Genomic DNA, 21,826 nt, shown 5'->3' on the forward strand with positions numbered 1-21,826 from the left:
ATAAAGAAGGACTTCAGAAGCGCAAGTACATCAGTATTTATGATGTGTATACTGACCTTAAAGGAAAATAATTTTGTATGGATTTATAACAATTTTAAACAGTCATCAGTAAGCCACTTTATAGAAACCCAAATCCAGCCCCACTAAAGAGAACGCTTTATAATGTTGGAGAAACGTGGAAAAACACGTGATCGACGTATAACGCTGGTGGGAATCTGTAGACCTCCACAAATCCTCCTGTGTTCACAGATTCCTTCAAACCCTCAGACTCTCCTGAGACGTCAGTGTGTTTTCAGCTGTAATTATTTCCTGCTCATTGCCCCGCCCCTCGTTTGATGGACAGCCCGTCTCTGCATCCTTCCATGCTGTGTTCGATGCACTGATTCTCATCGTGTGATCGATGATGTCACTTTAGTGTGTCAAGTGTATATAGAGTATATATTATCCATAAAGTATTTGAGTTTTTTAAAAATATTTCTGTACGACTTTGTCATCTTTTGTTGCGCCTGTGAGCGGAGTTTGATCATCACGGCGCTGTCGAATCCTGCATTGTGATTGGTCGGTGTCAGAGCTGTTGATTAATTCTCTCTGTCAGGAGCGCAGCTGCAAATCACAGATTTATTTATAATTAATGCGCTCCTTCGGATACGTTATCGTTTCTATAGTAACGGCTCATTCACGTTGACTCTTACGACGGAGACTGCGTTTATTTCACGTCTATGGTATGGAAGGAGTCTCCAGTGTCAGAGTTAAAGCTGTAACTTCCGACGCTTCTTTTCTCGGAATCGTGACAGGCTGCGATTTTGAAGGAACGGCCGTTTCTAGCGAACGAACTTGTTTCGTGGATGTTCCGCACGCTTAAATGTAACTGTAAATGGATAAAAAGTATGATGTGTTGTTCTTTAATAAATAAAACATTGTAGTCGTAGGTAATTTGTTGTGTTGTAAGAGGAATAAAACACTTATAATCAGTATTTTAACAAACATTCTGTTTATCTAAACACTCCAGTGAAGTCTATTTCATCCAAAATCCTCCTTATAAAATCTCAGAGACGTGGGTACGCTCCAGAATCTCTTCGTAGGAGTGATAAACTGTCCTTAAGTGCACTTTAAGGAAGTGATTATACTCTTCATACAATCTTTTCCACTTTTTTAAATCAAATGCAGCCATTTTCTCTCCCAGACCTGCTGTTTTTTCTTTTTTCCCCACATGTAGATGGACGTCGTGTAAAATTGGTGGCAGAAAGACTCCTTTAACAAATTCAGCTTGTTCTGAAGAGCAGCTCGTTCTGAACTCCATTAAACTTTCTGAAAATGGATCTTTAATCACGGTTCAAAGCTAAAAGGTTTTTTAAAAGTCTTTTACCGATGAAAGATGTTCAGTGATTTCTTCGTGTCCCTGATCCTCCATCACACGACGCTGGCGCCGCCGGTCTCGCAGACAAGGTGAAAATGATGTCTAATTGAAACCTGCTTTCCTCTAAGAACATCCCGGCCGGCTCCGTCTCGATCGGAACGGTCTGAGCGTTTATCGTTTAAAGAAATCAATCGCAAAAATACGGGTCTGTTATTTTTAGTGGATTATAATCTCGCTGTAGGTCGCGTCAACCCTTTCACGCTTCACTAGAATGACGTGTTTCAGCGGTCTGAAACACTGGAGCTTCTCTTTATTCAACAGATATCGACAAATAATGCTCAGCAATATATATATTTATTTATTGTTGCTCCGGTGATCTTCACTAACAGCTCTCTGTGTGTGTGTGTGTGTGTGTGTGTGTGTGTGTGTGTGAGTGTGTGTGTGTGATGCAGAATGTTCCTGACCCTCTGACCTGTGTAATGCACTACCTCCATCCTGTACCCAGAAACGCCCTCACGAATCTTCAGAGCTGCACTTTGAAGGCGAAACGTCTCTGAACGAAAGCAGTACAGTGAAATCCAGTAAACAACACGGTAAAGTTAAAGACCTAGAGACGATAACTACGCGCTGATAAACGTGTGCGTGGGTGATAACACGTGCATTACTGCCTTTATGCCGCCATATAATGTCATTTCATAGTTTTTTCTTAAACCACACAATTTGCACGTTTTCACAAATCGATCTGCTGTTGATGTTCTACAGCTAACTCACTGCTAATGTTGCTAATGCTAACTGACAATAAGTTGGTCTTTCAAATGCTACTGAGATATATAGCTATCGATCACTAAGTTATTTAGCGGTTAATTCAAGTTAGCTAGCTAGTAATAGCTACCATAGTCTCAGTCAAGTCCTGAGTCTGAGTCGAGTCCGAGTGAAGTCCATTGTATAAAGGTGTCAAGTCTGAATCGAGTCCAGATTCCCAAGACAAAGGTTCTGAATGCAGGATACCAAGCTGTGGAGTCCAAGTGAAGTCCAATGTCGAGTCAGGATCAAGGCCAGAGTCTGAGTCAAGTCCAGAGTTCTGAACCTTAAACTCCGAGTACAAATCGAGCTCAGAGTCCGAATGAAGCGAACCAATCTTCAGAATCTGAGCCGAGTCCAAAGTACTGAACTGGGTCCAAGTCGAGTCCCGAGTCATGGATCAGAGAGTCTACTGTATGTTTGAGTGTAGAGTTGTGCTATCTATTAGTCACGTGTGTTATGACGCCATGTTTTCCACACAGTCGATCTCTTTTTATTATAAAAGTGTTTATACAGTATATACGTGAGGAAAACGTGCTGGTAATGATCAGTGGGTTGATACAGTACACTTTTATCTTGTTTTCTAAACAGTGACATTTTACACAGCAAAGACACATTTATATATATTTATAGAGATATGCATAGATCTTCATATTAATAGGTACTTAATGTCACTAAAAAGTAAAAAGAATATCATGGATTACATCAAAGTTCTCGCCACAAGGATAGTTTGATTGTTGAACGGTTCAAGGGTTCCACTTGGAACCTTTTCTGAAAGGATAGTTCTCTGTTGTTGGGTTCTACACAGAATATATTCCCCAGAACACGACTGAAGATTCTTTTAGGAAGCTAGATTTGACCTTTTTTTATTTTATTTAATAAAGTGCATTATAGAGATGGCTTTTTGTATGGGCGTGGCTTTAATGATGTTGCTAGTGTAGAACTTTATCGGTACTTTTTTATTTGAAATCAGACAAATTTGTGGGTTCTATGGGAGTGTGTAGCATCATTTATCAATGACACATCTGGAACATCAGCGTTTTGTCTTACTGTAGTTCTCAGACCCGGTTTTCACCATCCAGAACTCAACAGCACTGTGGGGTGAAAATGAAACTATTATACACACTGCTGAAGACGGGAACTTCTGAGGATCGTATATTCTACTGGTATATGGTAATATGAAAAAAAATATGGTTTCTATAAGCACACACACGCACGCGCACACACACTTTGCAGTATGACAGTTTCAGTCCCTTTCAGTGACGAGACAAACAAGCACGTATGAAGCAGGAGGAGGAGTGTGTATGCTGAAGGCTGACAAAATCAGAACATCCTGACAATGAAAGCTCTGACAGATGACACACACACACACACACACGCACACACACACACATTGTGATTTGTGTTTCTTGTTTATTTATTTTGAGTGATTCTCATCAGAGATCTGAAGAGATTCGGATCATGATATTATTAACTCGTTGCTTTTATTGCCCCCTACTGAGCCATATGTCTTACACATCAATATGAGAGAGACTGCAGAGTAAAACCTAAACGTATAACAGTAAGGCTGTGCTGAATGCTAATCAGAATGTTACGCCCCTGAAGTGTTTGATCAGACCTAGATGGTGATGTGATGATGTAATGTCTCAGCTTGTTGAATGTGTGAGATTGATAACACAGTAGAAATGTTTCATTATAAGCTATGTTATCGTATGTAAACTAATAGCGGCCCTGAAACTGAACCTTGTGGGACGCCATGATGCATTTTGATGTTCGGACTGCACTCCTTTCACTTTTTTCTCCCAGAAGATTGAAGTGTAGTCTATAAAGAGAATAATATTACATATAGACTGGATCAGATAAGGCTAATGCTAGCATTCTAAATGATGTTAATTCTAGGTCTCCAACAGAAATCTCATACCTGAGGGTATGATTAATAATTAAGGACATAAAACAACCGAAATAAACCAGTTTCACAATCACTACATCTCCAAATTGCATACAGATTAGCTTTAATCACCATTTTGTATTTCAGATATGTATTTACATGTATCAGGAAAAAAAATAGTAGACATTTCAGAACCTTCTAATGTGTATTCAAGTTAAATAAAGTTTCTGGACCAGAATGTTCTCCGAGATCACAGTGTCCTCGAGTTTGAATCAGCTTTCAGACCTATAGTTAAGGTGTCGTGACAACGGGTTTAACACGATCTTGTATTCTGTCTAAAATTCGTCCTTGAAAAAACACATTGAAAACGTTTCATGTGTTCTGATTTTATAAAGACCTTCTCAATGGAAACCATAATCTTCACAAAACAAACACTGCAAATTCATTCCATAAATTACTTAAATGATACATTCAAATTAAAAAACAAATTGTACCCAAATCACTCATCCGCACACACATCCCTCTTCTCTCTGGAAGGATGGAACAGGAGGTTCATCAGATCTTCTCACATAATCCTGGTACATGTACTACTACAACTCTCAGTGTCTGTGTAATAAAGGTGCTTAAATCTGCGCGAGAGAACTCTGTGTCCTCGTCTCTCCACTACACCGGCCTGAAAAGCGAAGACAGATTTTCTGACTCTAACACTGTCAGTACGGTTTGCTAGTGAGGAGGAAATCATCATCCTGAACGTCATCCTGTGATCTCGCTCATATTTTGAAGGAACCGTAACGAGACGTTTTGTTGCATTTCGGATCAACTAAAGTGTAGTTAAAGCTGCAGGTGCTGTCCCCGACTCTCCCCATAACCTTGTACGCATTGTTGCCTTTGGCATTCCTCAAGGATCAGTTCTAGGTCCACTCATGTCCATAAGGCTCCTTTAATTAGCATGGCATCTCGTGTTGCTTGTCTTTTTGTACTTTTCTGTAAAGTCTCAAGTTAATGAAATGTTCCACTATTTAAATTCCAAAGTAATAGACAAAATCACAAAGGCAGACTTAAAAACATCTCATCAAACTCAAATCTTTAGATAAATGTTCCTTTTATTGTAATTCAATCATTATATTTACATTCTTATATTTATGTACAATGGTGTAGAGGATAAATGAGAGCATATTAAACATATACATGAATTACGTATAACTAAAAATGATGAATAAAGTCTACATTAAATGGTAAATGGCGCACTTACATAGCGCTTTTATCCAAAGCGCTTTACACTGTCTCATTCACCCATTCACACACACACCAATGGTAGCAAAGCTGCCATGCAAGGCTCTAACTTGCCATTGGGAGCAACTTGGGGTTCATTAAGAGAGAGTTTGTATGAGTAGAACATAATCATCCAATTATTATTTTTTTTTTATTATTGCTCATGTGTTTTTGTTTTTTAAATATAATTATAAATGTACTTTTTCTTTACCAGTATTTAGGACTGTAAACTTTTTTTTTTGTTTAGTGCCAGGCTTTATGATTTGTTCCATTTACAAACATATTTGTATAAAATCAACTTGGTATTATTATTATTATTAGTAGTAGTAGTAGTAGTAGTAGTAGTAGTAGTAGTAGTATTGCATTTAACACACAACATTGAACATTTAATAATTAACACAGTACTATACAAGCAATGGAAAAAGTCACAACAAACAAGATATTTTTTTGATGGCACACATATGACAAAAATATCATTTATAGGGTAAATATATATTTAAGATGTAGTTTCATATCTTTTTATAATCTTTCAAAATAAGAAAATAAGAGCTTAATTACCCAGAAAACTCCATTTATTAAATGCTGTTTATGTAGCAGACCGTGTGACGTCATTTTCCCGCGACACAACAGAAGCACGCATGCGCAAAGAAGTCGTCGCGCTACCTTTTTTCTGTGCCACAACAGTAGCTAGGTACGGAGCTAGCTAAAAAATAAACCCAGAAAACTCTAGCTGTGGTCTTTCTTTAGGAAAGCTGCTTAGTATATTACTGTACATACAGCGCCACGGATATATATTTATATCATATAATGATCTAGAAAATGATTTTATAACCGAGGAAACCGAATGCGGCATCTGAGCAGTGCAGGCTAATAACATCGGCTAGCGTTAGCATCATTAGCAGGAAGAGGCCACACCGGCTCGCTTTAGCTTTGGTAAGAGGAAATTGGTTTTATTTATTTATTTATTGATTGATTGATTGATTGATTGATTGTGTTTGTTCTACTTTAGCGACCTGTATGTGATATTTAGCTTTATGTTTGTGTGATCTGTGTAAAGGTGAGGATCAGGCGCACAGATGGACGGAGAGGAGGATTTTTCAGGGAATCACTCAGGTGAGTTCTGCTAAAGTTAAACTCTGTCTGCTGCGTTCAGGCTGCACTCTTTTTATTTTTAAGCTTGTTTTAGATTAAATTTGATCTGACTAAAGATAAGGTGTGTTTAAGTTATGCTTTTGATCATCTGTGGGGTAAAAAACCTTGCTTGTAGACCGTAATATGAAACAGGGATGGAGAGATTAGGTAGAGCTTGGATCATGCTTTTATATGAACATAATGAATCTGTGTGTGTGTGTGTGTGTAGATGATGGTAGTGGCACTCCAGTGCAGGACGAACACGCGATGGCCTCCGACGCCGAAGACGAGAGAGCAGAATCGCACCACTCTGAGGTTTGAAACTTTCCTAACTGTGACCTTTGACATTTTTACCTTTAGTTCATGTTCGGATCTCTTTGTATTGTGTGATTGGCAGGATGAGGGCAGTGACAGAGAAGGTCCTGCCTCCAGTCCAGCAGCTCCTGCGGACGATAGCGAATCAGAACACGAGGACCGAACAGGGGGAGGCGCCAACAGCGGTGATGACGACGACGATGGTGGTGGTGGTGGTGGTGATGATGATGATGATCATGAAGGCTCCCCTCGTAAGCAAAGAGGAAGCATGTCAGACACTGAGGATCAGCACAAAGAGCAGGACAGCGAATCAGAAAACGAGGAGCCGCAGAAGGGGCGGAGCCATGATTCAGACTCGGACGAATCAGGCGGAGAGAAGGTGAAACAGAGGGACTCGGGCGGAGAGGAGCGCAGGAAAGAGGATGGAGAGCGGAGGAAACATGCGATACAGTCTGACAGCGAGGAAGAGGAGGACAGGAAGCCTAAAGATGAAGCAGGAAGTGAGCAGGAAGACGGGCGAGCTCGGCAGATCCGCTCTGACAGTGACGACGATGACGAGCAACCAGGTACGCTCACCTGAGACACTTTTCCTTTTAACGGTGGGTATTTGTTATTACGTGTTTAACCGTGAGGTGAGATAGATATATATATGTATATTTTCCCAATCATACCTGCTGATCAAGAAAGTGTTTCGGTCCTTAATGTGAAATGAAATGAAGTAAGCTGCTGTGTGCTTTCAGTGAAGAGGAAGAAAGTGATTCTCTCCGACAGCGAGGACGAGGACGAGCCAAAAGGTGAACTTTACCTGTCAGCTTTCCCTCACGTTAACCCTCAACTTCTGTGTTCCTGCTCTGAGAGTGCTGAAGATATTCTGTCTGTGTGTGTGTGTCTCTCTCTCCCCCTCTGTCTCTGTGTGTGTGTGTGTGTGTGTGTGTGTGTGTGTGTGTGTGTGTGTGTCTCTCTCCCCCTCTGTCTCTGTGTGTGTGTGTCTCTCTCTCTCTCTGCCTCTCTCTCTGCGTGTGTTTCTCTCTCTCTCCCTCTCTCTCTCTCTCTCTCTCTCTCTCTGCAGCGGTGAAGAAGAGGAGAGCCATGTCAGATAGTGAGGAAGGCTCGGAGGCTCCTGATAAGACGGTCGCCGCTAAACTCAGAGAGCTTGGCTCAGACAGCGAGGATGAGGAGGAGAGCAGGACGAAGATGGACACGGGGAAAAAAGATGAGAAGACGCTGTTTGGCAGCGACAGTGACTCAGACAACGATGTGGAAGAGTGAGAGGAAATATTTCGTCTTTCTTTATCACTCTTTCTACATCTCTGTCAGGCTGTTCTACTTTGAAGTGGGCGTGGCCTCTGTGTCAGGGACATGGGGGAGTGGGCGTGGCCTCCGTGTCAAACAGCATGAAGAGACTTCTCTCTTTTTTTCTGTCTGTCCCTCCATAATCTCTCTCTTGCTCTCCGTTTGTGTCTGTATTTTTCTCCCTCCTTGTCTCACACTTTTCCCCTTGTCTCACACTCTCAATCTCTCTCTTCCCCTTTCTCTCTCGCTCTCTCTCGCTCTCTCTCTCTCTCTTTCTCACTCTCTCTGTGTATCTCTCTCTTTCTCACTCTCTCTCTCTCTCTCTCTCTCTCTGTATCTCACTCTCTTCCCTTTGTCTCTCCCTCTCTCTCCTGTAGGAAAATGATAGCAGACATATTTGGAGAGTCAGGTGATGAGAATGAAGAGGAGTTTACGGTGAGACACTCCCATAATGCACCTCTCTATAACATGTGTGTGCACTGTGTCTTATACTGTGTGTGTGTGTGTGTGTGTGTGTGTGTGTGAGAACAGGGCTTTAACCAGGAGGAGTTGGAGGGCCAGAAGCAGCAGTCTCAGGCTGCAGGACAGAAGGCAGAGATGGACGACTCTGACTCGGACGACGATGTGGACAGAGGGAAAGAGTGAGTCACTTCCTGTACACCTGTCCTGACACCTAACCACACACCTGTGCTAACTATTAGCTGAACACCTGCACTGGCTGCGAATGTCAACACTCTTACACAGATCGGAAATGTGACTTTTACTTCATATTAATGTAGTTGTGTGTGTGTGTGTGTGTGTGTGTGTGTGTGTGTGTGTGTGTGTCTCTCCAGTATGTCGTTCATGTCTGATTTTGAACTCATGCTAGCGAAAAAGAAAGCTCAAAGCGGTAAGCGGAGACGGCATCGAGACGGAGGAACCTTCATCAGCGACGCCGACGATGTCGTCAGTGCCATGATCACCAAGATGAACGAAGCTGCTGAGGTGCGTGTGGGTGGGTGGGTGTGTGTGTGTGTGCGCGCGCGCACTTAAATTAAATATGCATAATATTAATATTGTGTGTGTGTGTGTGTGTTTAGGAGGATCGGACACTGAACAGTCAGAAGAAGCCGGCTCTGAAAAAGCTGATGCTCCTGCCCACCGTCGTCATGCATTTAAAAAAGTAAGCAGCTGTGTGTGTGTGTGTGTGTGTGTGTGTGTTTTTTGTCTTTTCCTTCTCACTGTGTGTGTGTGTGTGTGTGTGTGTGTGTTTTGTCTTTTCCTTCTCACTGTGTGTGTGTGTGTGTGTGTTTTGTCTTTTCCTTCTCACTGTGTGTGTGTGTGTGTGTGTGTGTGTTTTGTCTTTTCCTTCTCACTGTGTGTGTGTGTGTGTGTTTTGTCTTTTCCTTCTCACTGTGTGTGTGTGTGTGTGTGTTTTGTCTTTTCCTTCTCACTGTGTGTGTGTGTGTGTGTGTTTTGTCTTTTCCTTCTCACTGTGTGTGTGTGTGTGTGTGTTTTGTCTTTTCCTTCTCACTGTGTGTGTGTGTGTGTGTTTTGTCTTTTCCTTCTCACTGTGTGTGTGTGTGTGTGTGTGTGTGTTTTGTCTTTTCCTTCTCACTGTGTGTGTGTGTGTGTGTGTTTTGTCTTTTCCTTCTCACTGTGTGTGTGTGTGTGTGTGTGTGTGTGTGTGTGTGTGTGTGTGTGTGTGTGTGTGTTTCAGGCAGGATCTGAAGGAGACGTTTATAGACAGCGGTGTGATGATGGCGATTAAAGAGTGGATCAGTCCCCTTCCTGATAAGAGTCTTCCGGCCTTGAAGATCAGAGAGGAACTGCTGAAGATCCTGCAGGAGGTCTGATATCACCACACACACACACACACACACACACATACACACACACACACACACCAGTGGGCCTTGTTTATCTTTTAGTAAAGGTGAGTGTAAATGTCCGCGTGAGCCAAACTGATCTTCGTAGTCGTGTGCGTATGTTGATCATCGGTAAAGCGTGAAGCGCGTTCCTCACGCAGCTCATTTGCATATAGTGACGCCCACAAAACTCCATAAAAGGTAAAGTGCACAGAGAGCTGGGAGCAGGAAGTGAGCGATCAGGGTAAAGACTGAAGAACAGAAGTAAGAGGTTATTTTGACTCACTTCTCTACCAATATAAATATTTAATAATATTTATATAAATATTATCTCTTTATGGGTTGTCATGGACAAGTTTCATTTCTTGAGTAAACGCTCGTACTAATGATTTACGCATAAATCCGTTCTCTTGATAAACGCGGCTCGGTGTCGGCTCCCGTTCCAGTGAAGCAGAGGGGTGCCAATACTTTATACTACAGCCAGCAAGTTATAAAATGCATTATCATATATATATAAAATATATATTTAAAATGAAGTCTTATTTTTGTGTGTTTGTTTTCTTGTTTTTATTTACAAACAAATCTAGATGTGATGATGTAATTATCTAGATATAATTAACTAAAATACTCTTGATGTGTGTGTTTATACCCAGTGGTGTGTTTGGATCTGAATTCATTTCTATACATAAATATTAAGAATTAAAGGTACTATAACAGTTTTCTCTCTCCGTGTGTGTGTGTGTGTGTGTGTGTGTGTGTGTGTGTGTGTGTGTGTGTGTGTGTGTGTACAGTTACCCAGTGTGAGTCAGGAGACTCTGAAGATGAGTGGAATCGGCCGAGCTGTCATGTTCCTCTACAAACACCCCAAAGAGTCGCGACCTAACAAAGACCTCGCTCTCAAACTCATCAGTGTGTACACACACATATACATACACACACACACACACACACACTCTCACACACACACACACACACTCTCTCTCTTTCTCTCTCTCTCTCTCACACACACACACACACACAGTCACTTATTCAGAGCTTTTAACATACAGACAGCTATACACTTACAGAAGAGTTTGGGCTTGTGTGTGTGTGTGTGTGTGTGTGTGTGTGTGTTGGTGTGTAGATGAATGGTCTCGGCCCATCTTTGGCTTGTCGTCTAATTATAAATGCATGACGAGGGAGGAGAGGCAGCAGAGAGACCTCGATCAGCAGATTGCCCCCCGCCGGAGACTCAGGTACACACACACACACACAATGTTCATTCTTCTTTATTCATTCTGTTTCTCTTTTCTTTTTATTCCTTGATTGATCCACTGAGTTCATTTCACTGTTTTACAGCCACTGTTTGTGTTTTTCCTCCTCCCAACACACACACACACACACACACACACACACACGTATATGAAAGAGAGCCTCAGACGGTTTCGAGGGAGGAGGAGCCTGATGTCTTTGGGCCCCAACTCAGGTTTCGAGTGTGTGTGTGTGAGAGAGAGAGAGAATGTGCATGTGTGAACTAAATGTACTGCACCTCAGTGCTGTGGCATTTTCTCTGGTGTGTGTGTGTGTGTGTGTGTGTGTGTGTGTGTGTAAAAGAATGAGACATAAAATACACAGTCAGCCCGCCCAATCAGAAATAAGTCTCAACTCTGAATAGAGGACACAGGATAAGTGGGATGGGCGTGTCTTCACCATGTACACACACCACACTCGTCTCATTAAATATGACGCGTCTCCTACACACACCTCGTTTTAATACACAGCGATGATTGCTTTGATCTTTATTATAAGTGGTTATTGTAGGGGGCGTGGCCACACTGGATCATTAGCAGGTCACGTGATCAGAACTTCTCTGTAGTGTGTACCGTGTCTTCATGCGGGTTGTTAACTGCATCAGTGTGTGTGTGTGTGTGTGTGTGAGAGAGCGAGAGAGAGAGGCATGACTGTATGAGATGTGAATAAACTCTTGAGTAGAAACTTGGTCAGTGTTCCAGGTTAATTTTTAAAAATTCATCATCTCTATTTGTGACTACTGACTCACTGACCTTTGACCTCTAACCTTAACCCTGAAGTCTTTGCATCAAGTGAATTGTGACCTCTCACCTTTCTGTCTTGTTGAAGATGTGTGTTTAATGCATCATGGAGGGCATGGCTGTGTGTACTTCTCACACACTTTACATTAATATTGTGTGTGTCTGTGTGTGTGATGTCCCCAGCTCAGGAGGTCAGACTCCTCGCAGAGATCTGGAGAAAGTGTTAACAGGAGAGGAGAAGTGAGTGTAATATTAATAATTAACACACACACACGGATATTCATTCAGTAAAGTGTATATATTTATTTCTTTATTGTTCGTTTGTTTTATTCATTCGTTTTAAATTCTCTCTCTCTCTCTCCCTAACCCCCCCCAGAGCGTTGCGGCCTGGTGACCCTGGGTTCTGCGCGAGGGCGCGTGTTCCGATGCCCTCCAATAAAGACTACGTGGTGCGACCCAAGTGGAACGTGGAGACGGATTCAAACCGGGTCAGTGGGAGGGGCTAATCTTAGGGGACGGGATCAGTTGTGTGAAGTGGGTGGGATTAAACGTTTGGGGTGTTGTCAAATGGATAAAGTGGGAGGTGCTGAACATGTGGGGCGGGGTAAGTTAGTAGAGTGTTAATTTTGGTGGCAGGGGCATTTAAGAGACTCCTTTGATCAGACGCTGTGGTGTGGTTGTTAGAGAGGCTGTAAGAAAGGCATCAGTCTGCTGGAGAAACACAAGCGGCGTTTCCTGGAGCAGAGGAAGCAGCGGCGTGTTCAGGGAGCAGTGAAGATCAGCGTGGAGGGAAACCACATGCCCCTGTAGTTCAGCCCTGGGCCTGCAGGGGGCAGTAAGTGCTGCATGAGCACCGTGTGCAGTGTGGTAGAGGAACTCGGTGCGTCACGCTCACTAACGCTCTAACGCTGAGGGGAGACGTGAGGAGCGCCAAGCTTTTGCCTTCAACATCGTGTTTATACACGTCACAAACATCAGTACTGTTGTGATGCTGATTAACAGTCTATTGTTCTGTGTGCGCGGGCGCACGGGTGGGTGTGTGTGTGGATTGTAGACAAGACCCATGTTTAATGTCGTACTCAGTGACTTTTATTAACTGATTCTCCCTCATGTTCTCTTCCTCCTCATCCTCCTTTCATTCTCTCTCCTCCTCACTTTTTCCCTCACTTTTTCCTCCTCTACCTCTCTTAATCCTCATCCTCATCTGTTTCTTCCTTCACCTTCTTTGCTTTTTCCTCCTCCCTCCTCTCTCTTCTTTCTCTTCCTTCACTTCCTCATCCTCCTTGTCATTTTCTTCCTCCTCTTCCTGCTTTTTCCTCTCCTCTACCTCTTTTTCCTCCTCCTTTCTCTATTCCTCCTCCTCTTCTTTTCCCTCCTCCTCTTCTTCCCCCAGGGTCCTGTAAGGAAGAGTTTATCACGTGTAGATAAACAGATGCGACGCTTTGCTGATATCCGCCGCCTCACGAAGACGGGTCACGCGGTGAAGATCAGCGTCGAAGGCAACCGCATGCCTCTCTGATTCCTCGTGCGCATCACTTCCTGTATGTTTTTGTTCGTCTGATTTTTTTTCTGTGATGGAGTACGTGTGGAGGTCGACACTGCTGTAGGAGGAGGAAAAGGAGGCGGTTGTAGCTACACGTCTGTAATATAGCTGTAATAACGTGTGTAACGTGAGCCTACGATGTTCAGGTGTAACTTTCATAATAAAGACTTTCCAAACCTTTTGCTTTTACTCCCTCGTTCTCCCGCTGCGTCCTGTTTCACACGCTCACTTCCTGCAGGAGAACCCTGTCAGAAACCGATCCAAACACACATCTCTCTCGCCATACTTACTTAGAAAAAACATCAAGAGGAAACACACTGTTAAAGGAAGGAGTCTCCAGTGTCAGCGTTTTGTAACAGTCAGAGGTACAGCTGTAACTTCAGATCTCGGTTCTGGAGCGTGATCGGACAAAACTAAGTGCACCCCTGTGTTAGTCTCGAACTCCTTAACGCTTGCTGTGAATTTGGCAAAAATCAGAGAACGTCGAATTTCTCACCCAAAAAAGTGGTAAGGAGGTGGAGACTAACACAGGGGTGCACTTAGTTTTGTCCTATCATGCTCCTGAGCGGAGATCTGAGACTCATTTCCAATATATTTTACACTCAATAACATATACAAGGTTGTGAGGCACAAATAAATATTTTAATTGTCTTATCAAAGTCCACATGGGATGGAAATAAAACAGGAGGGGGCGTGTCCTAACAATGTTTAATAAGGCACTATGATTGGTGGAGAATGAACACACTGAAAGGAACGACTGTTTATAGCTGCTATAACGTAAGAAAGAACAGGAATTAACGTTTCACTGAAAATAAAATGTAACTATAAACACACACACACACAAAACAGTAACAATCCTCCACCACCAGGAGGCGCTACAACACCTTAAATTTCAATCCACTTTATTCCCCCAGTTCATCACATCACAGACCTGTTTAAAGCTTCTGGAAGCATCCACACACACACACACACACACACACACGTGACGAGTGAAACTATACAGAGAATCAGGGGCGAAAGCGAGCGGGGAAAATAGAGAACTCTGACTGTCCCTGTAAGTGTCCCACAGTGGAATATATTGGAAATGAGATGCTCAGATCTCAGCTCTGGAACGTGATAGGACAAAACTAAGTGCACCCCTGTGTTAGTCTCCATCTCCTTAACGCATGCTGTGAATTTGGAAAAAATCACAGCACGTTGATTTTGCCCAAATTCACAGCATGCATTAAGGAAGTGGAGACTAACACAGGGGTGCACTTAGTTTTGTCCTATCATGCTCCTGAGCGGAGATCTGAGACTCATTTCCAATATATACTTCACTCAATAACATATACAAGGTTGTGAGGCACAAATAAATATTTTAATTGTCTGGACTGTGGAGGATGAACACACTGAGGAAAGAGTGTTTATAGCTGCTGTAACGTAAGAAAGAACAGGAAAACACTGCCAAATGCCATCAACTTGTTTCACAGAACATTACATTTAACTAGAAACGGATAAAATGTATGACGTCGCAGTAAACACACACACACACATACACACACACACTCACTCACTGACTCTCACACACACACACACACACACACTACAGTAACTTTCATTCATCACCAGGTGGCGCTACAGCATCTTAAATGTCACTCTGGTCCACTTGATTCCCCCAGCCTGAGGTTCATCACATCAGAGAGATGTTTAAAGCAAATAAGAAGGAGAGAATAGAGGTAAAGGAGGGAGGGAGAGAGGTGTGTGTATGAGAGAGAGAGAGACAGTGTGTGTGTGTGTGTGTGTGTGTGAGAGAGAGAGAGAGAGAGAGATTAGGGAGAGAAGAGATACACAGAGATACAGAGAGTAAGTGAGAGTGACTGAGTGTGAGAGAGAGAGAGAGAGAGAGACGCAGGTCGGTGATGAGTGAGGTGAGGCAGGTGCTTTTTTCTCCTCTCCGTTTCCTGGAGTGCTCGTTTACATTTTCCTCTCTGGTTCCTCTCCGGTTCCTCTTTGGTTCCTCTCCGGTTACTCCTCACGTGTGAGAAGATGGGCTCTCCAGCCGTTTCTCTCCTCTTCTCCTCTGCTCTGCTGCTGTCCCTCTCAGTGTCTCGCTCTCAGACGCACAACGACACAGAGCCCGTGGTTCTGGAGGGGAAATGCCTGGTGGTGTGCGACTCTAATCCGTCCTCAGACGGGGGCATCACCTCCTCGTTCGGGATCTCGGTGCGAGCTCCGGGGGCGAAAGTGGCGTTCTCAGCTGTCAGGGGGACGAACCACGAACCGTCCGAGATGAGCAACAAGTCCATGACCATCTACTTTGACCAGGTTCCTGCTTTCACTCACGCTCTCAGGCGTACGGGACGAGCGATACAATGACGCGATACTGAAATTACGATATATTTTTAGAGAATGTTGTAGATATCATCAGCTGCAACTTTAATCCGTATTCGGTAACTCATTAACGTTGCTTCAGACGAGTGCAATATGCTATTGTTACTGTGATAAAATGTCACAATTAGCATTTTTTTTAAAAATATTGCTATTTAAAGTACATCATCAGGACCTTTTTAAACACAAACCAACTTTATATTTAATTAAAAACGCTGCAATCGTTACATTTCATTTTAAGAGTCTGACACTTCATAAAATTTAAACGTTATATTTTTGAAAACTTTACATTCATTCAGTGGCATGTAACATTTATACAATTAATTTTTAAAATTCTATTAAATATAGCAAAAACACCGCATAGCCAGGCATTGAATAAATAACTATCAATTCATCTATTTTATAGCTTTAAAATTCTGTTTTTAAAATGTTTTTATTTACTGTGTTTTAAATACTGGTTTATATTGATATTAGAAAACCTCGGAAAAGTCGATTGGTCTGTTTTTCTCCACTGAATATCATGATACTAATTAGGATTGTCACAATGTAAAAAACATATGAATATTAATGAATGTAAATGGAATATTAATGAGTGTATAATATTATAGCGCCACAGGGTGTGTGTGTTTATAAAGTCTTAATTTCGAGAAACTTTCAAATTATTTTAAGTCAATAAAGCATAAATTCGATAAACTCGGTCAATTATACCTTATAATTCTGTCTTAAACTGATATTTATTGGTAGATAATAAATTCGTCTATTTGCATGAACTCCACCCAGTATTTTACACTTTAAGGACAGTAGAAACATTCCCAAATAATGAGAGATTCATAAAGGAAAACAGACAAAACAGTGGTTTCTGACACTGACACACAGTAAACATGAACAAAAGGACTTCACAAAGCTAAAAACTGCAGTGGCGGCCATCTTGAACCCAGAATCACTCGACGTGAATCATACTTAAATCTTTAAATGCGCACTTATTAAAACGATTAAAGTACAACTGGTATTTTAGCCAAGTGATCGGTCATGTTAGCGTTTTCTACGATGCTAATCAGTTGTCCTAAGCAGTCTTTGCTTTTTAGGTTCAAATAATCGATCAAATTGGTCTTTAAGTTTGCACTCTAGCTGCAAAGCTAATGATGTAAACAAGCAATGGAAGCTTATAATCATTAATTAGCATCATGTGAGCTGTATGACACGCACGGCTACGCTAAATATTGATCTTGACAAACTACAAAACATGGATTAGCGAAAAAACTAATCGAAGAATATAGAATATAGAATTTGTAGTTTTACCTTACACGTCCTGTTTAACGTCCGAACCCAGTCGTGCCGAATCCTCAGCTTCCTGTTTAAGATTCTGTCCTGGAGAGATGACGTTCTCCTCTTGCAGGTTCTCGTCAACATCGGCCACCATTTTGACCTGAAGGCGAGTGTGTTCCAGGCACCGAGACGCGGCATTTACAGCTTCAGCTTTCACGTCGTCAAAGTCTACAACCGACAGACCATCCAGGTGACACGCCGATGTCTTTAACCTTCTTTCAACAGAACAGCTATGATGCTAATGTAGCTAACAAATAATGGAAACGTAGGACCACTGAGTAGAATCAAGCTGCATACAAGCATTTAAAAACATAGACATCAACATTTAAACCGCTTTCTGTGAAAATAAAATAAATTCCAAGCTGTACAGGCGGCCATTTTGAATCTGCACATGATAGCTGACTTAGCTCCACCCCTAGACCCACCCCAACTCCCACATTTAAAAAAAAAAAAACCCAAACTGAATACAAGAATTGTTACGAATTTGTGTGTGAAACTCGGCTATCATATGGAACAGTTCCAAAAGTTTTGACCCCCCAAAATGCATTCATGTTATATAAATCAACCTAAAATTCAGCACTGGATATCCAAACCCTCACCTCTGTTTTTTAAAACTCCAGGTGAACCTGATGCACAACGAGTACCCGGTCATATCAGCGTTCGCAGGAGATCAGGACGTGACTCGTGAGGCTGCGAGTAACGGAGTTCTTCTGCTTCTGGAGCGAGATGACCGACTCTACCTGAAACTGGAGAGAGGAAACCTCATGGGAGGATGGAAATATTCCACCTTCTCCGGATTTCTCGTCTTCCCGCTCTGATTTCCATGTCTTCCATCTCGGAATCCTGCTCCTTTAATCCCACTGTACTGCACATTAACAAGGGTTTCATGAATGTGTGTGCTCTACGAGTGGATTTAAGGAGCGCCAGGTTCTGAGTTAAAGGAAACATCTGGCGTTTTTCACTCTGATCTCTCTGTACTGTATCTTCAGTTTATTCCAAACTCACTTAGAATGGAAATCTAACCCTATGTTCATACCAGCAGGTAATGAGTCCGTCGTGTCGCTTGTAGTTTGTCTCTTGTGGGCGTGGCTTGTCAAGCATTTTTAAAATTCCAATACTAGCTATACGGTAGCTTCTAGTTAAACTCAATTAAATAACGCACTAATCAGTGTGAAAAACTGTTTGATTTACGTGTTATTAAACCTTACTGTGTTTACTGACGTGTTGGAAATTTAAAGATAAAAATCCATAAGAACAGTTTTGGGAAGATTTTCCCTCACATCTGTCTCATCTGAACACCGACATCGTTCCTGTAGAGCTGCTGCAGATTTCCGTTTGTGTTTTATAGTTGCGTAATTTAAACATTTATTCAGTAACGTAGCTTCACGTCTGCCCTTAGACCTCCAGACTTCTCTTCTCAGTGGATGGAGATTCGAGTGGAAAACGCTGGAGACATCTGAAACAGCTTCGGCTGGAGAACTTCCTAATGACCTTGAAGAACCTGGTGATCATCGAGTGATGATCAGGTTTAAAACCAAACTCTTTAGGAAGAATAAGGACTGAAGAGCATGAGGACATTCTTCGAAAGGACTTGTGTCATGTTGTTTGATCAAAAATACAGCTTGTATGTATCACCTTTTAAATTCTCTCCGAGTCAGGATTCAGGATTTTACAGCCTGAAGAACCTAAAAACCGTGCGTAAAGTGTCGTGAAAGAGGATTGTGTATAAACCAAATGCAGTCTAGGCATGGGTTTTTGATTATTTTTGTATTGAAAAGCACGAATTCTGTCGCACGCAGCGTGATTTTCATTTCGTGATTCAGTGCTTCAGTTGTTTTGTTCAGTATTCGTCTTTTAATTATTATTAATAGCTATTAATCCACTAGCGCGATATCCGCTCTATGTGATTTTTAAATATACGTGAATATAAACAGCCGACGATCACCATGCCATAAACACATAACACAGAATGTAATCACGAACCATTCATTCAGCTTTATCCCTCAGTAAACAAAACCAAACAAATGCAACATGGCTTATATTTGCTTTTGTTTGTTTTTTTGTACTTACAGACCATGTAGAGAATAAAACTTCACTCGATCATCTCTTTCCATGTGCAGAATGATCTGTCTCAGAATAACAGGACTAAACTATAGTACATTTGAACATTCTGATTATTGGGGGGGGGGGGGGGTATACGAGCTATACATAATCAGACATGAGGGGATTAGAATGAAAACCAATTGCCGGTTTATCAGATCCACTTAGCATTAGCGAGCCAAACTCATTAAAAACCTAGCTAATGTTATGCTAATTATGCTGTGTAATCCAGCTTCACGATGTTACGCTAACTGTTATATCAAGTTTGCTAGCCAGCTAGTTATCATGTCAATGGATTAATGGCTGTAGTGTGAAAGTTTAAAATTTGTCATATTAATACAGACTTCAGTTATTGTGATGCTCTCACACGTGTGTGTGTGTGTTCAGTATATCACTTTTAGATTTTTACAACGAGTAAAACCGACAAACGCAGAAATTCATGTCTATTTTGAGCCAGGTGCAAAAATCATCGCTTTATTTCTAATAATTAAAATGTTCAAGGGGACTTTAGCAGTTTTGAGAGGGTTCCGGTCTCTTATTGCTGGACACACAGGACTCTTAAAGGACATTTTTCCTTCCTGTTTGAGTATCTTTAAAAACATGGTAAACGTAGCCCAGAGCCTGAGCTCCATCACCCTCTCCATCACGACCTTTATTTTTACCTACAGATGATAAAGAGTGAGTCAAACAGACACCCATTACTAAACAATGCTCTGACCTTTAGGGGAAAATCCACACAATTTACACAAATTCCCCTAAACTTATCTTTGTGTTTCACCTCTAACATTTGTGTGAAATGCTCATGAAATTAGATCAACGTTACTTAAAAAAAAAAGACAAACACAAGGATATTAGCTAAACGTCGTGTTGCTTCTCGTATTCATTTTGAAATCGGTCATCATTTATCTTTATACGCCTCTTATATATTATTAGTATTATTTGTAGTAGTCGTACTGAATGACACACCGTTGCTCCTCAAAATGGCAGAACACAGATGTTTAGTTAGCAGCTGATGCTAACTGTAAACACTGTAATTTTAGCCATACAAAGTCTTTTTTTTTTAGTTGTTTACCAACACATCTGAGGTAAATGTTGACGTTCCAGATCAGTTTGTCTCATTTTTACAGTCTCTAACTGTTTAGATGGTCTTTAATAAAGACTGCATGTTAGCTAGCTAAATCATTTGCCTCAGCTAGCTTGGCTTCTCTGTTGCCAGGTTGCCTAGCAACAGTGCGGTCTTGACTTCACACGCTGGAAGCAGCATTTTTTGTGTGTGGATATTATAAATCTAGATATTTATTGTTTAGCAGAATAAAGTCCAGCCTTTTTCTTCATTTTATATATTATATTTAACTGTATTATTATTATTATTTTTAAAAAAACCTCTTAGATTAGATTTGTTTCCGTGACCTCATTATCTGTATAATGTTCACCAGATAACTAGATCAGATATGAAACCCCGGATTACAAGTGAAACCTTCCCACCTGCATTAAAACGAGAGAAACGGAAGGATATTTATATTCCCTCTGTGATGGCGTCACGCTCTGATTACGCACGTCTTCTTACTCAGTGTGATATCGAGCAGGCGTGTGAGTCATGAAGATAATCAGGATCAGTCCTGGGCCGTGAAGTGGAACCGAACTTGTCCTCTTTTCTACATGCTTAATGAGTCTGATGACTCTGAAACGACCAATCACAAACGGCTTCCTCGTTATACTGTATATGCTCACGACATAGAGCACAACATAACGGCCACGTCAACTCTACACAGTGTTCAAACCCAATTAGAGATTCACACACACACACACACACACACACACACACACACACACACACAGAAAGCCAAAAGGTTTAAGACGTATATCCACTGAATAAAAGTAGGTCTTAAACAGATCATTTTAAACAGACGAGGAAGACTACATGAGCGTTATGTAAACTGAACCAGCGGTTCTGGAAGTTTTTCACACACACAGCAGCAGCGGAAAGACGGAAGTAGATGCGTGACGCCGTGTTTCTGTGATTTTGTTCATGTTGAAAATCTCCAATATCAAGGATTTCCACACACTAAATAACAAACAGGAAATCCAGTTGGACTGAACAAACTCAGAAATCCGACTCTAATCAGTTCTGAAACAGTGCACAACAGCGGCTCGAAAGCAGTCAGACAGATTTGATGCTTTTTTGCCATTTCAGACTACAGGAAATCTTTCCTACTCAAATCAGATATTTAAAATTTTAAAGCGTGAATGCACGGGGTTAAACTCTTACCAGGATCCAATCCAGGCACAAAATTTGTCTAAGTACGTCGCTCTAATTAGATTTTTCAGATCAGAATTTGAGTTCAGTCCAAAAGGATTCAGACTTTTATACCAGATTCGAGTCAAAATGGATTCCATGGGTGTTAACTGCCCAAGTTTCTCATTTGTGCCCTTCGCAAAAAAAAAAGAAAAAAAAAAAAGAGCTGTATTAATACAATGATATTGAATGTGAAGCAAATGCGATTACAGTGTACACAGAGAAATCTGATTCGGTTTCTTCTAATTAGAGTTTAA

The 21,826-nt window shown here is 41.5% G+C and overlaps 2 protein-coding genes across 2 annotated transcripts; both read left to right on the plus strand.

Moving 5' to 3' along the window:
- Positions 1 to 5,965: 5,965 nt before the first annotated feature.
- On the plus strand, positions 5,966 to 13,666 carry LOC128624272 (protein IWS1 homolog). Its single transcript, XM_053651786.1, has 16 exons — positions 5,966 to 6,251; positions 6,376 to 6,431; positions 6,679 to 6,764; positions 6,847 to 7,330; positions 7,505 to 7,558; positions 7,834 to 8,029; positions 8,435 to 8,492; positions 8,589 to 8,698; positions 8,891 to 9,041; positions 9,137 to 9,219; positions 9,757 to 9,886; positions 10,696 to 10,813; positions 11,028 to 11,139; positions 12,118 to 12,174; positions 12,311 to 12,422; positions 13,328 to 13,666. Exons 2-16 carry the CDS (start codon positions 6,395 to 6,397, stop codon positions 13,451 to 13,453), a joined length of 1,914 nt encoding a protein of 637 aa, XP_053507761.1. The 5' UTR covers positions 5,966 to 6,251; positions 6,376 to 6,394; the 3' UTR covers positions 13,454 to 13,666.
- A 1,641-nt stretch (positions 13,667 to 15,307) lies between these two features.
- cbln2a (cerebellin 2a precursor) lies at positions 15,308 to 19,276 on the plus strand. Its single transcript, XM_053651787.1, has 3 exons — positions 15,308 to 15,784; positions 17,244 to 17,363; positions 17,794 to 19,276. The coding sequence occupies exons 1-3, from the start codon at positions 15,506 to 15,508 to the stop codon at positions 17,989 to 17,991; spliced, it is 597 nt and encodes a 198-aa protein (XP_053507762.1). The 5' UTR covers positions 15,308 to 15,505; the 3' UTR covers positions 17,992 to 19,276.
- Positions 19,277 to 21,826: the final 2,550 nt, after the last annotated feature.

The sequence above is a fragment of the Ictalurus furcatus genome, chromosome 20, assembly GCF_023375685.1.
Source record: "Ictalurus furcatus strain D&B chromosome 20, Billie_1.0, whole genome shotgun sequence".
Taxonomy (NCBI): domain Eukaryota; kingdom Metazoa; phylum Chordata; class Actinopteri; order Siluriformes; family Ictaluridae; genus Ictalurus; species Ictalurus furcatus.

Bases quoted from the DNA above. Each gene is read 5' to 3' on its own strand.
- LOC128624272 (XM_053651786.1), top strand. From the start codon at position 6,395: ATGGACGGAGAGGAGGATTTTTCAGGGAATCACTCAG. The intron at 9,220-9,756 runs GTAAGCAGCTGT...TGTGTGTTTCAG, and splicing joins GTCGTCATGCATTTAAAAAA to GCAGGATCTGAAGGAGACGT. The intron at 9,887-10,695 runs GTCTGATATCAC...GTGTGTGTACAG, and splicing joins TGCTGAAGATCCTGCAGGAG to TTACCCAGTGTGAGTCAGGA.
- cbln2a (XM_053651787.1), top strand. From the start codon at position 15,506: ATGGGCTCTCCAGCCGTTTCTCTCCTCTTCTCCTCTGCTCTGCTGCTG. The intron at 15,785-17,243 runs GTTCCTGCTTTC...CTCCTCTTGCAG, and splicing joins TGACCATCTACTTTGACCAG to GTTCTCGTCAACATCGGCCA. The intron at 17,364-17,793 runs GTGACACGCCGA...TTAAAACTCCAG, and splicing joins ACAACCGACAGACCATCCAG to GTGAACCTGATGCACAACGA.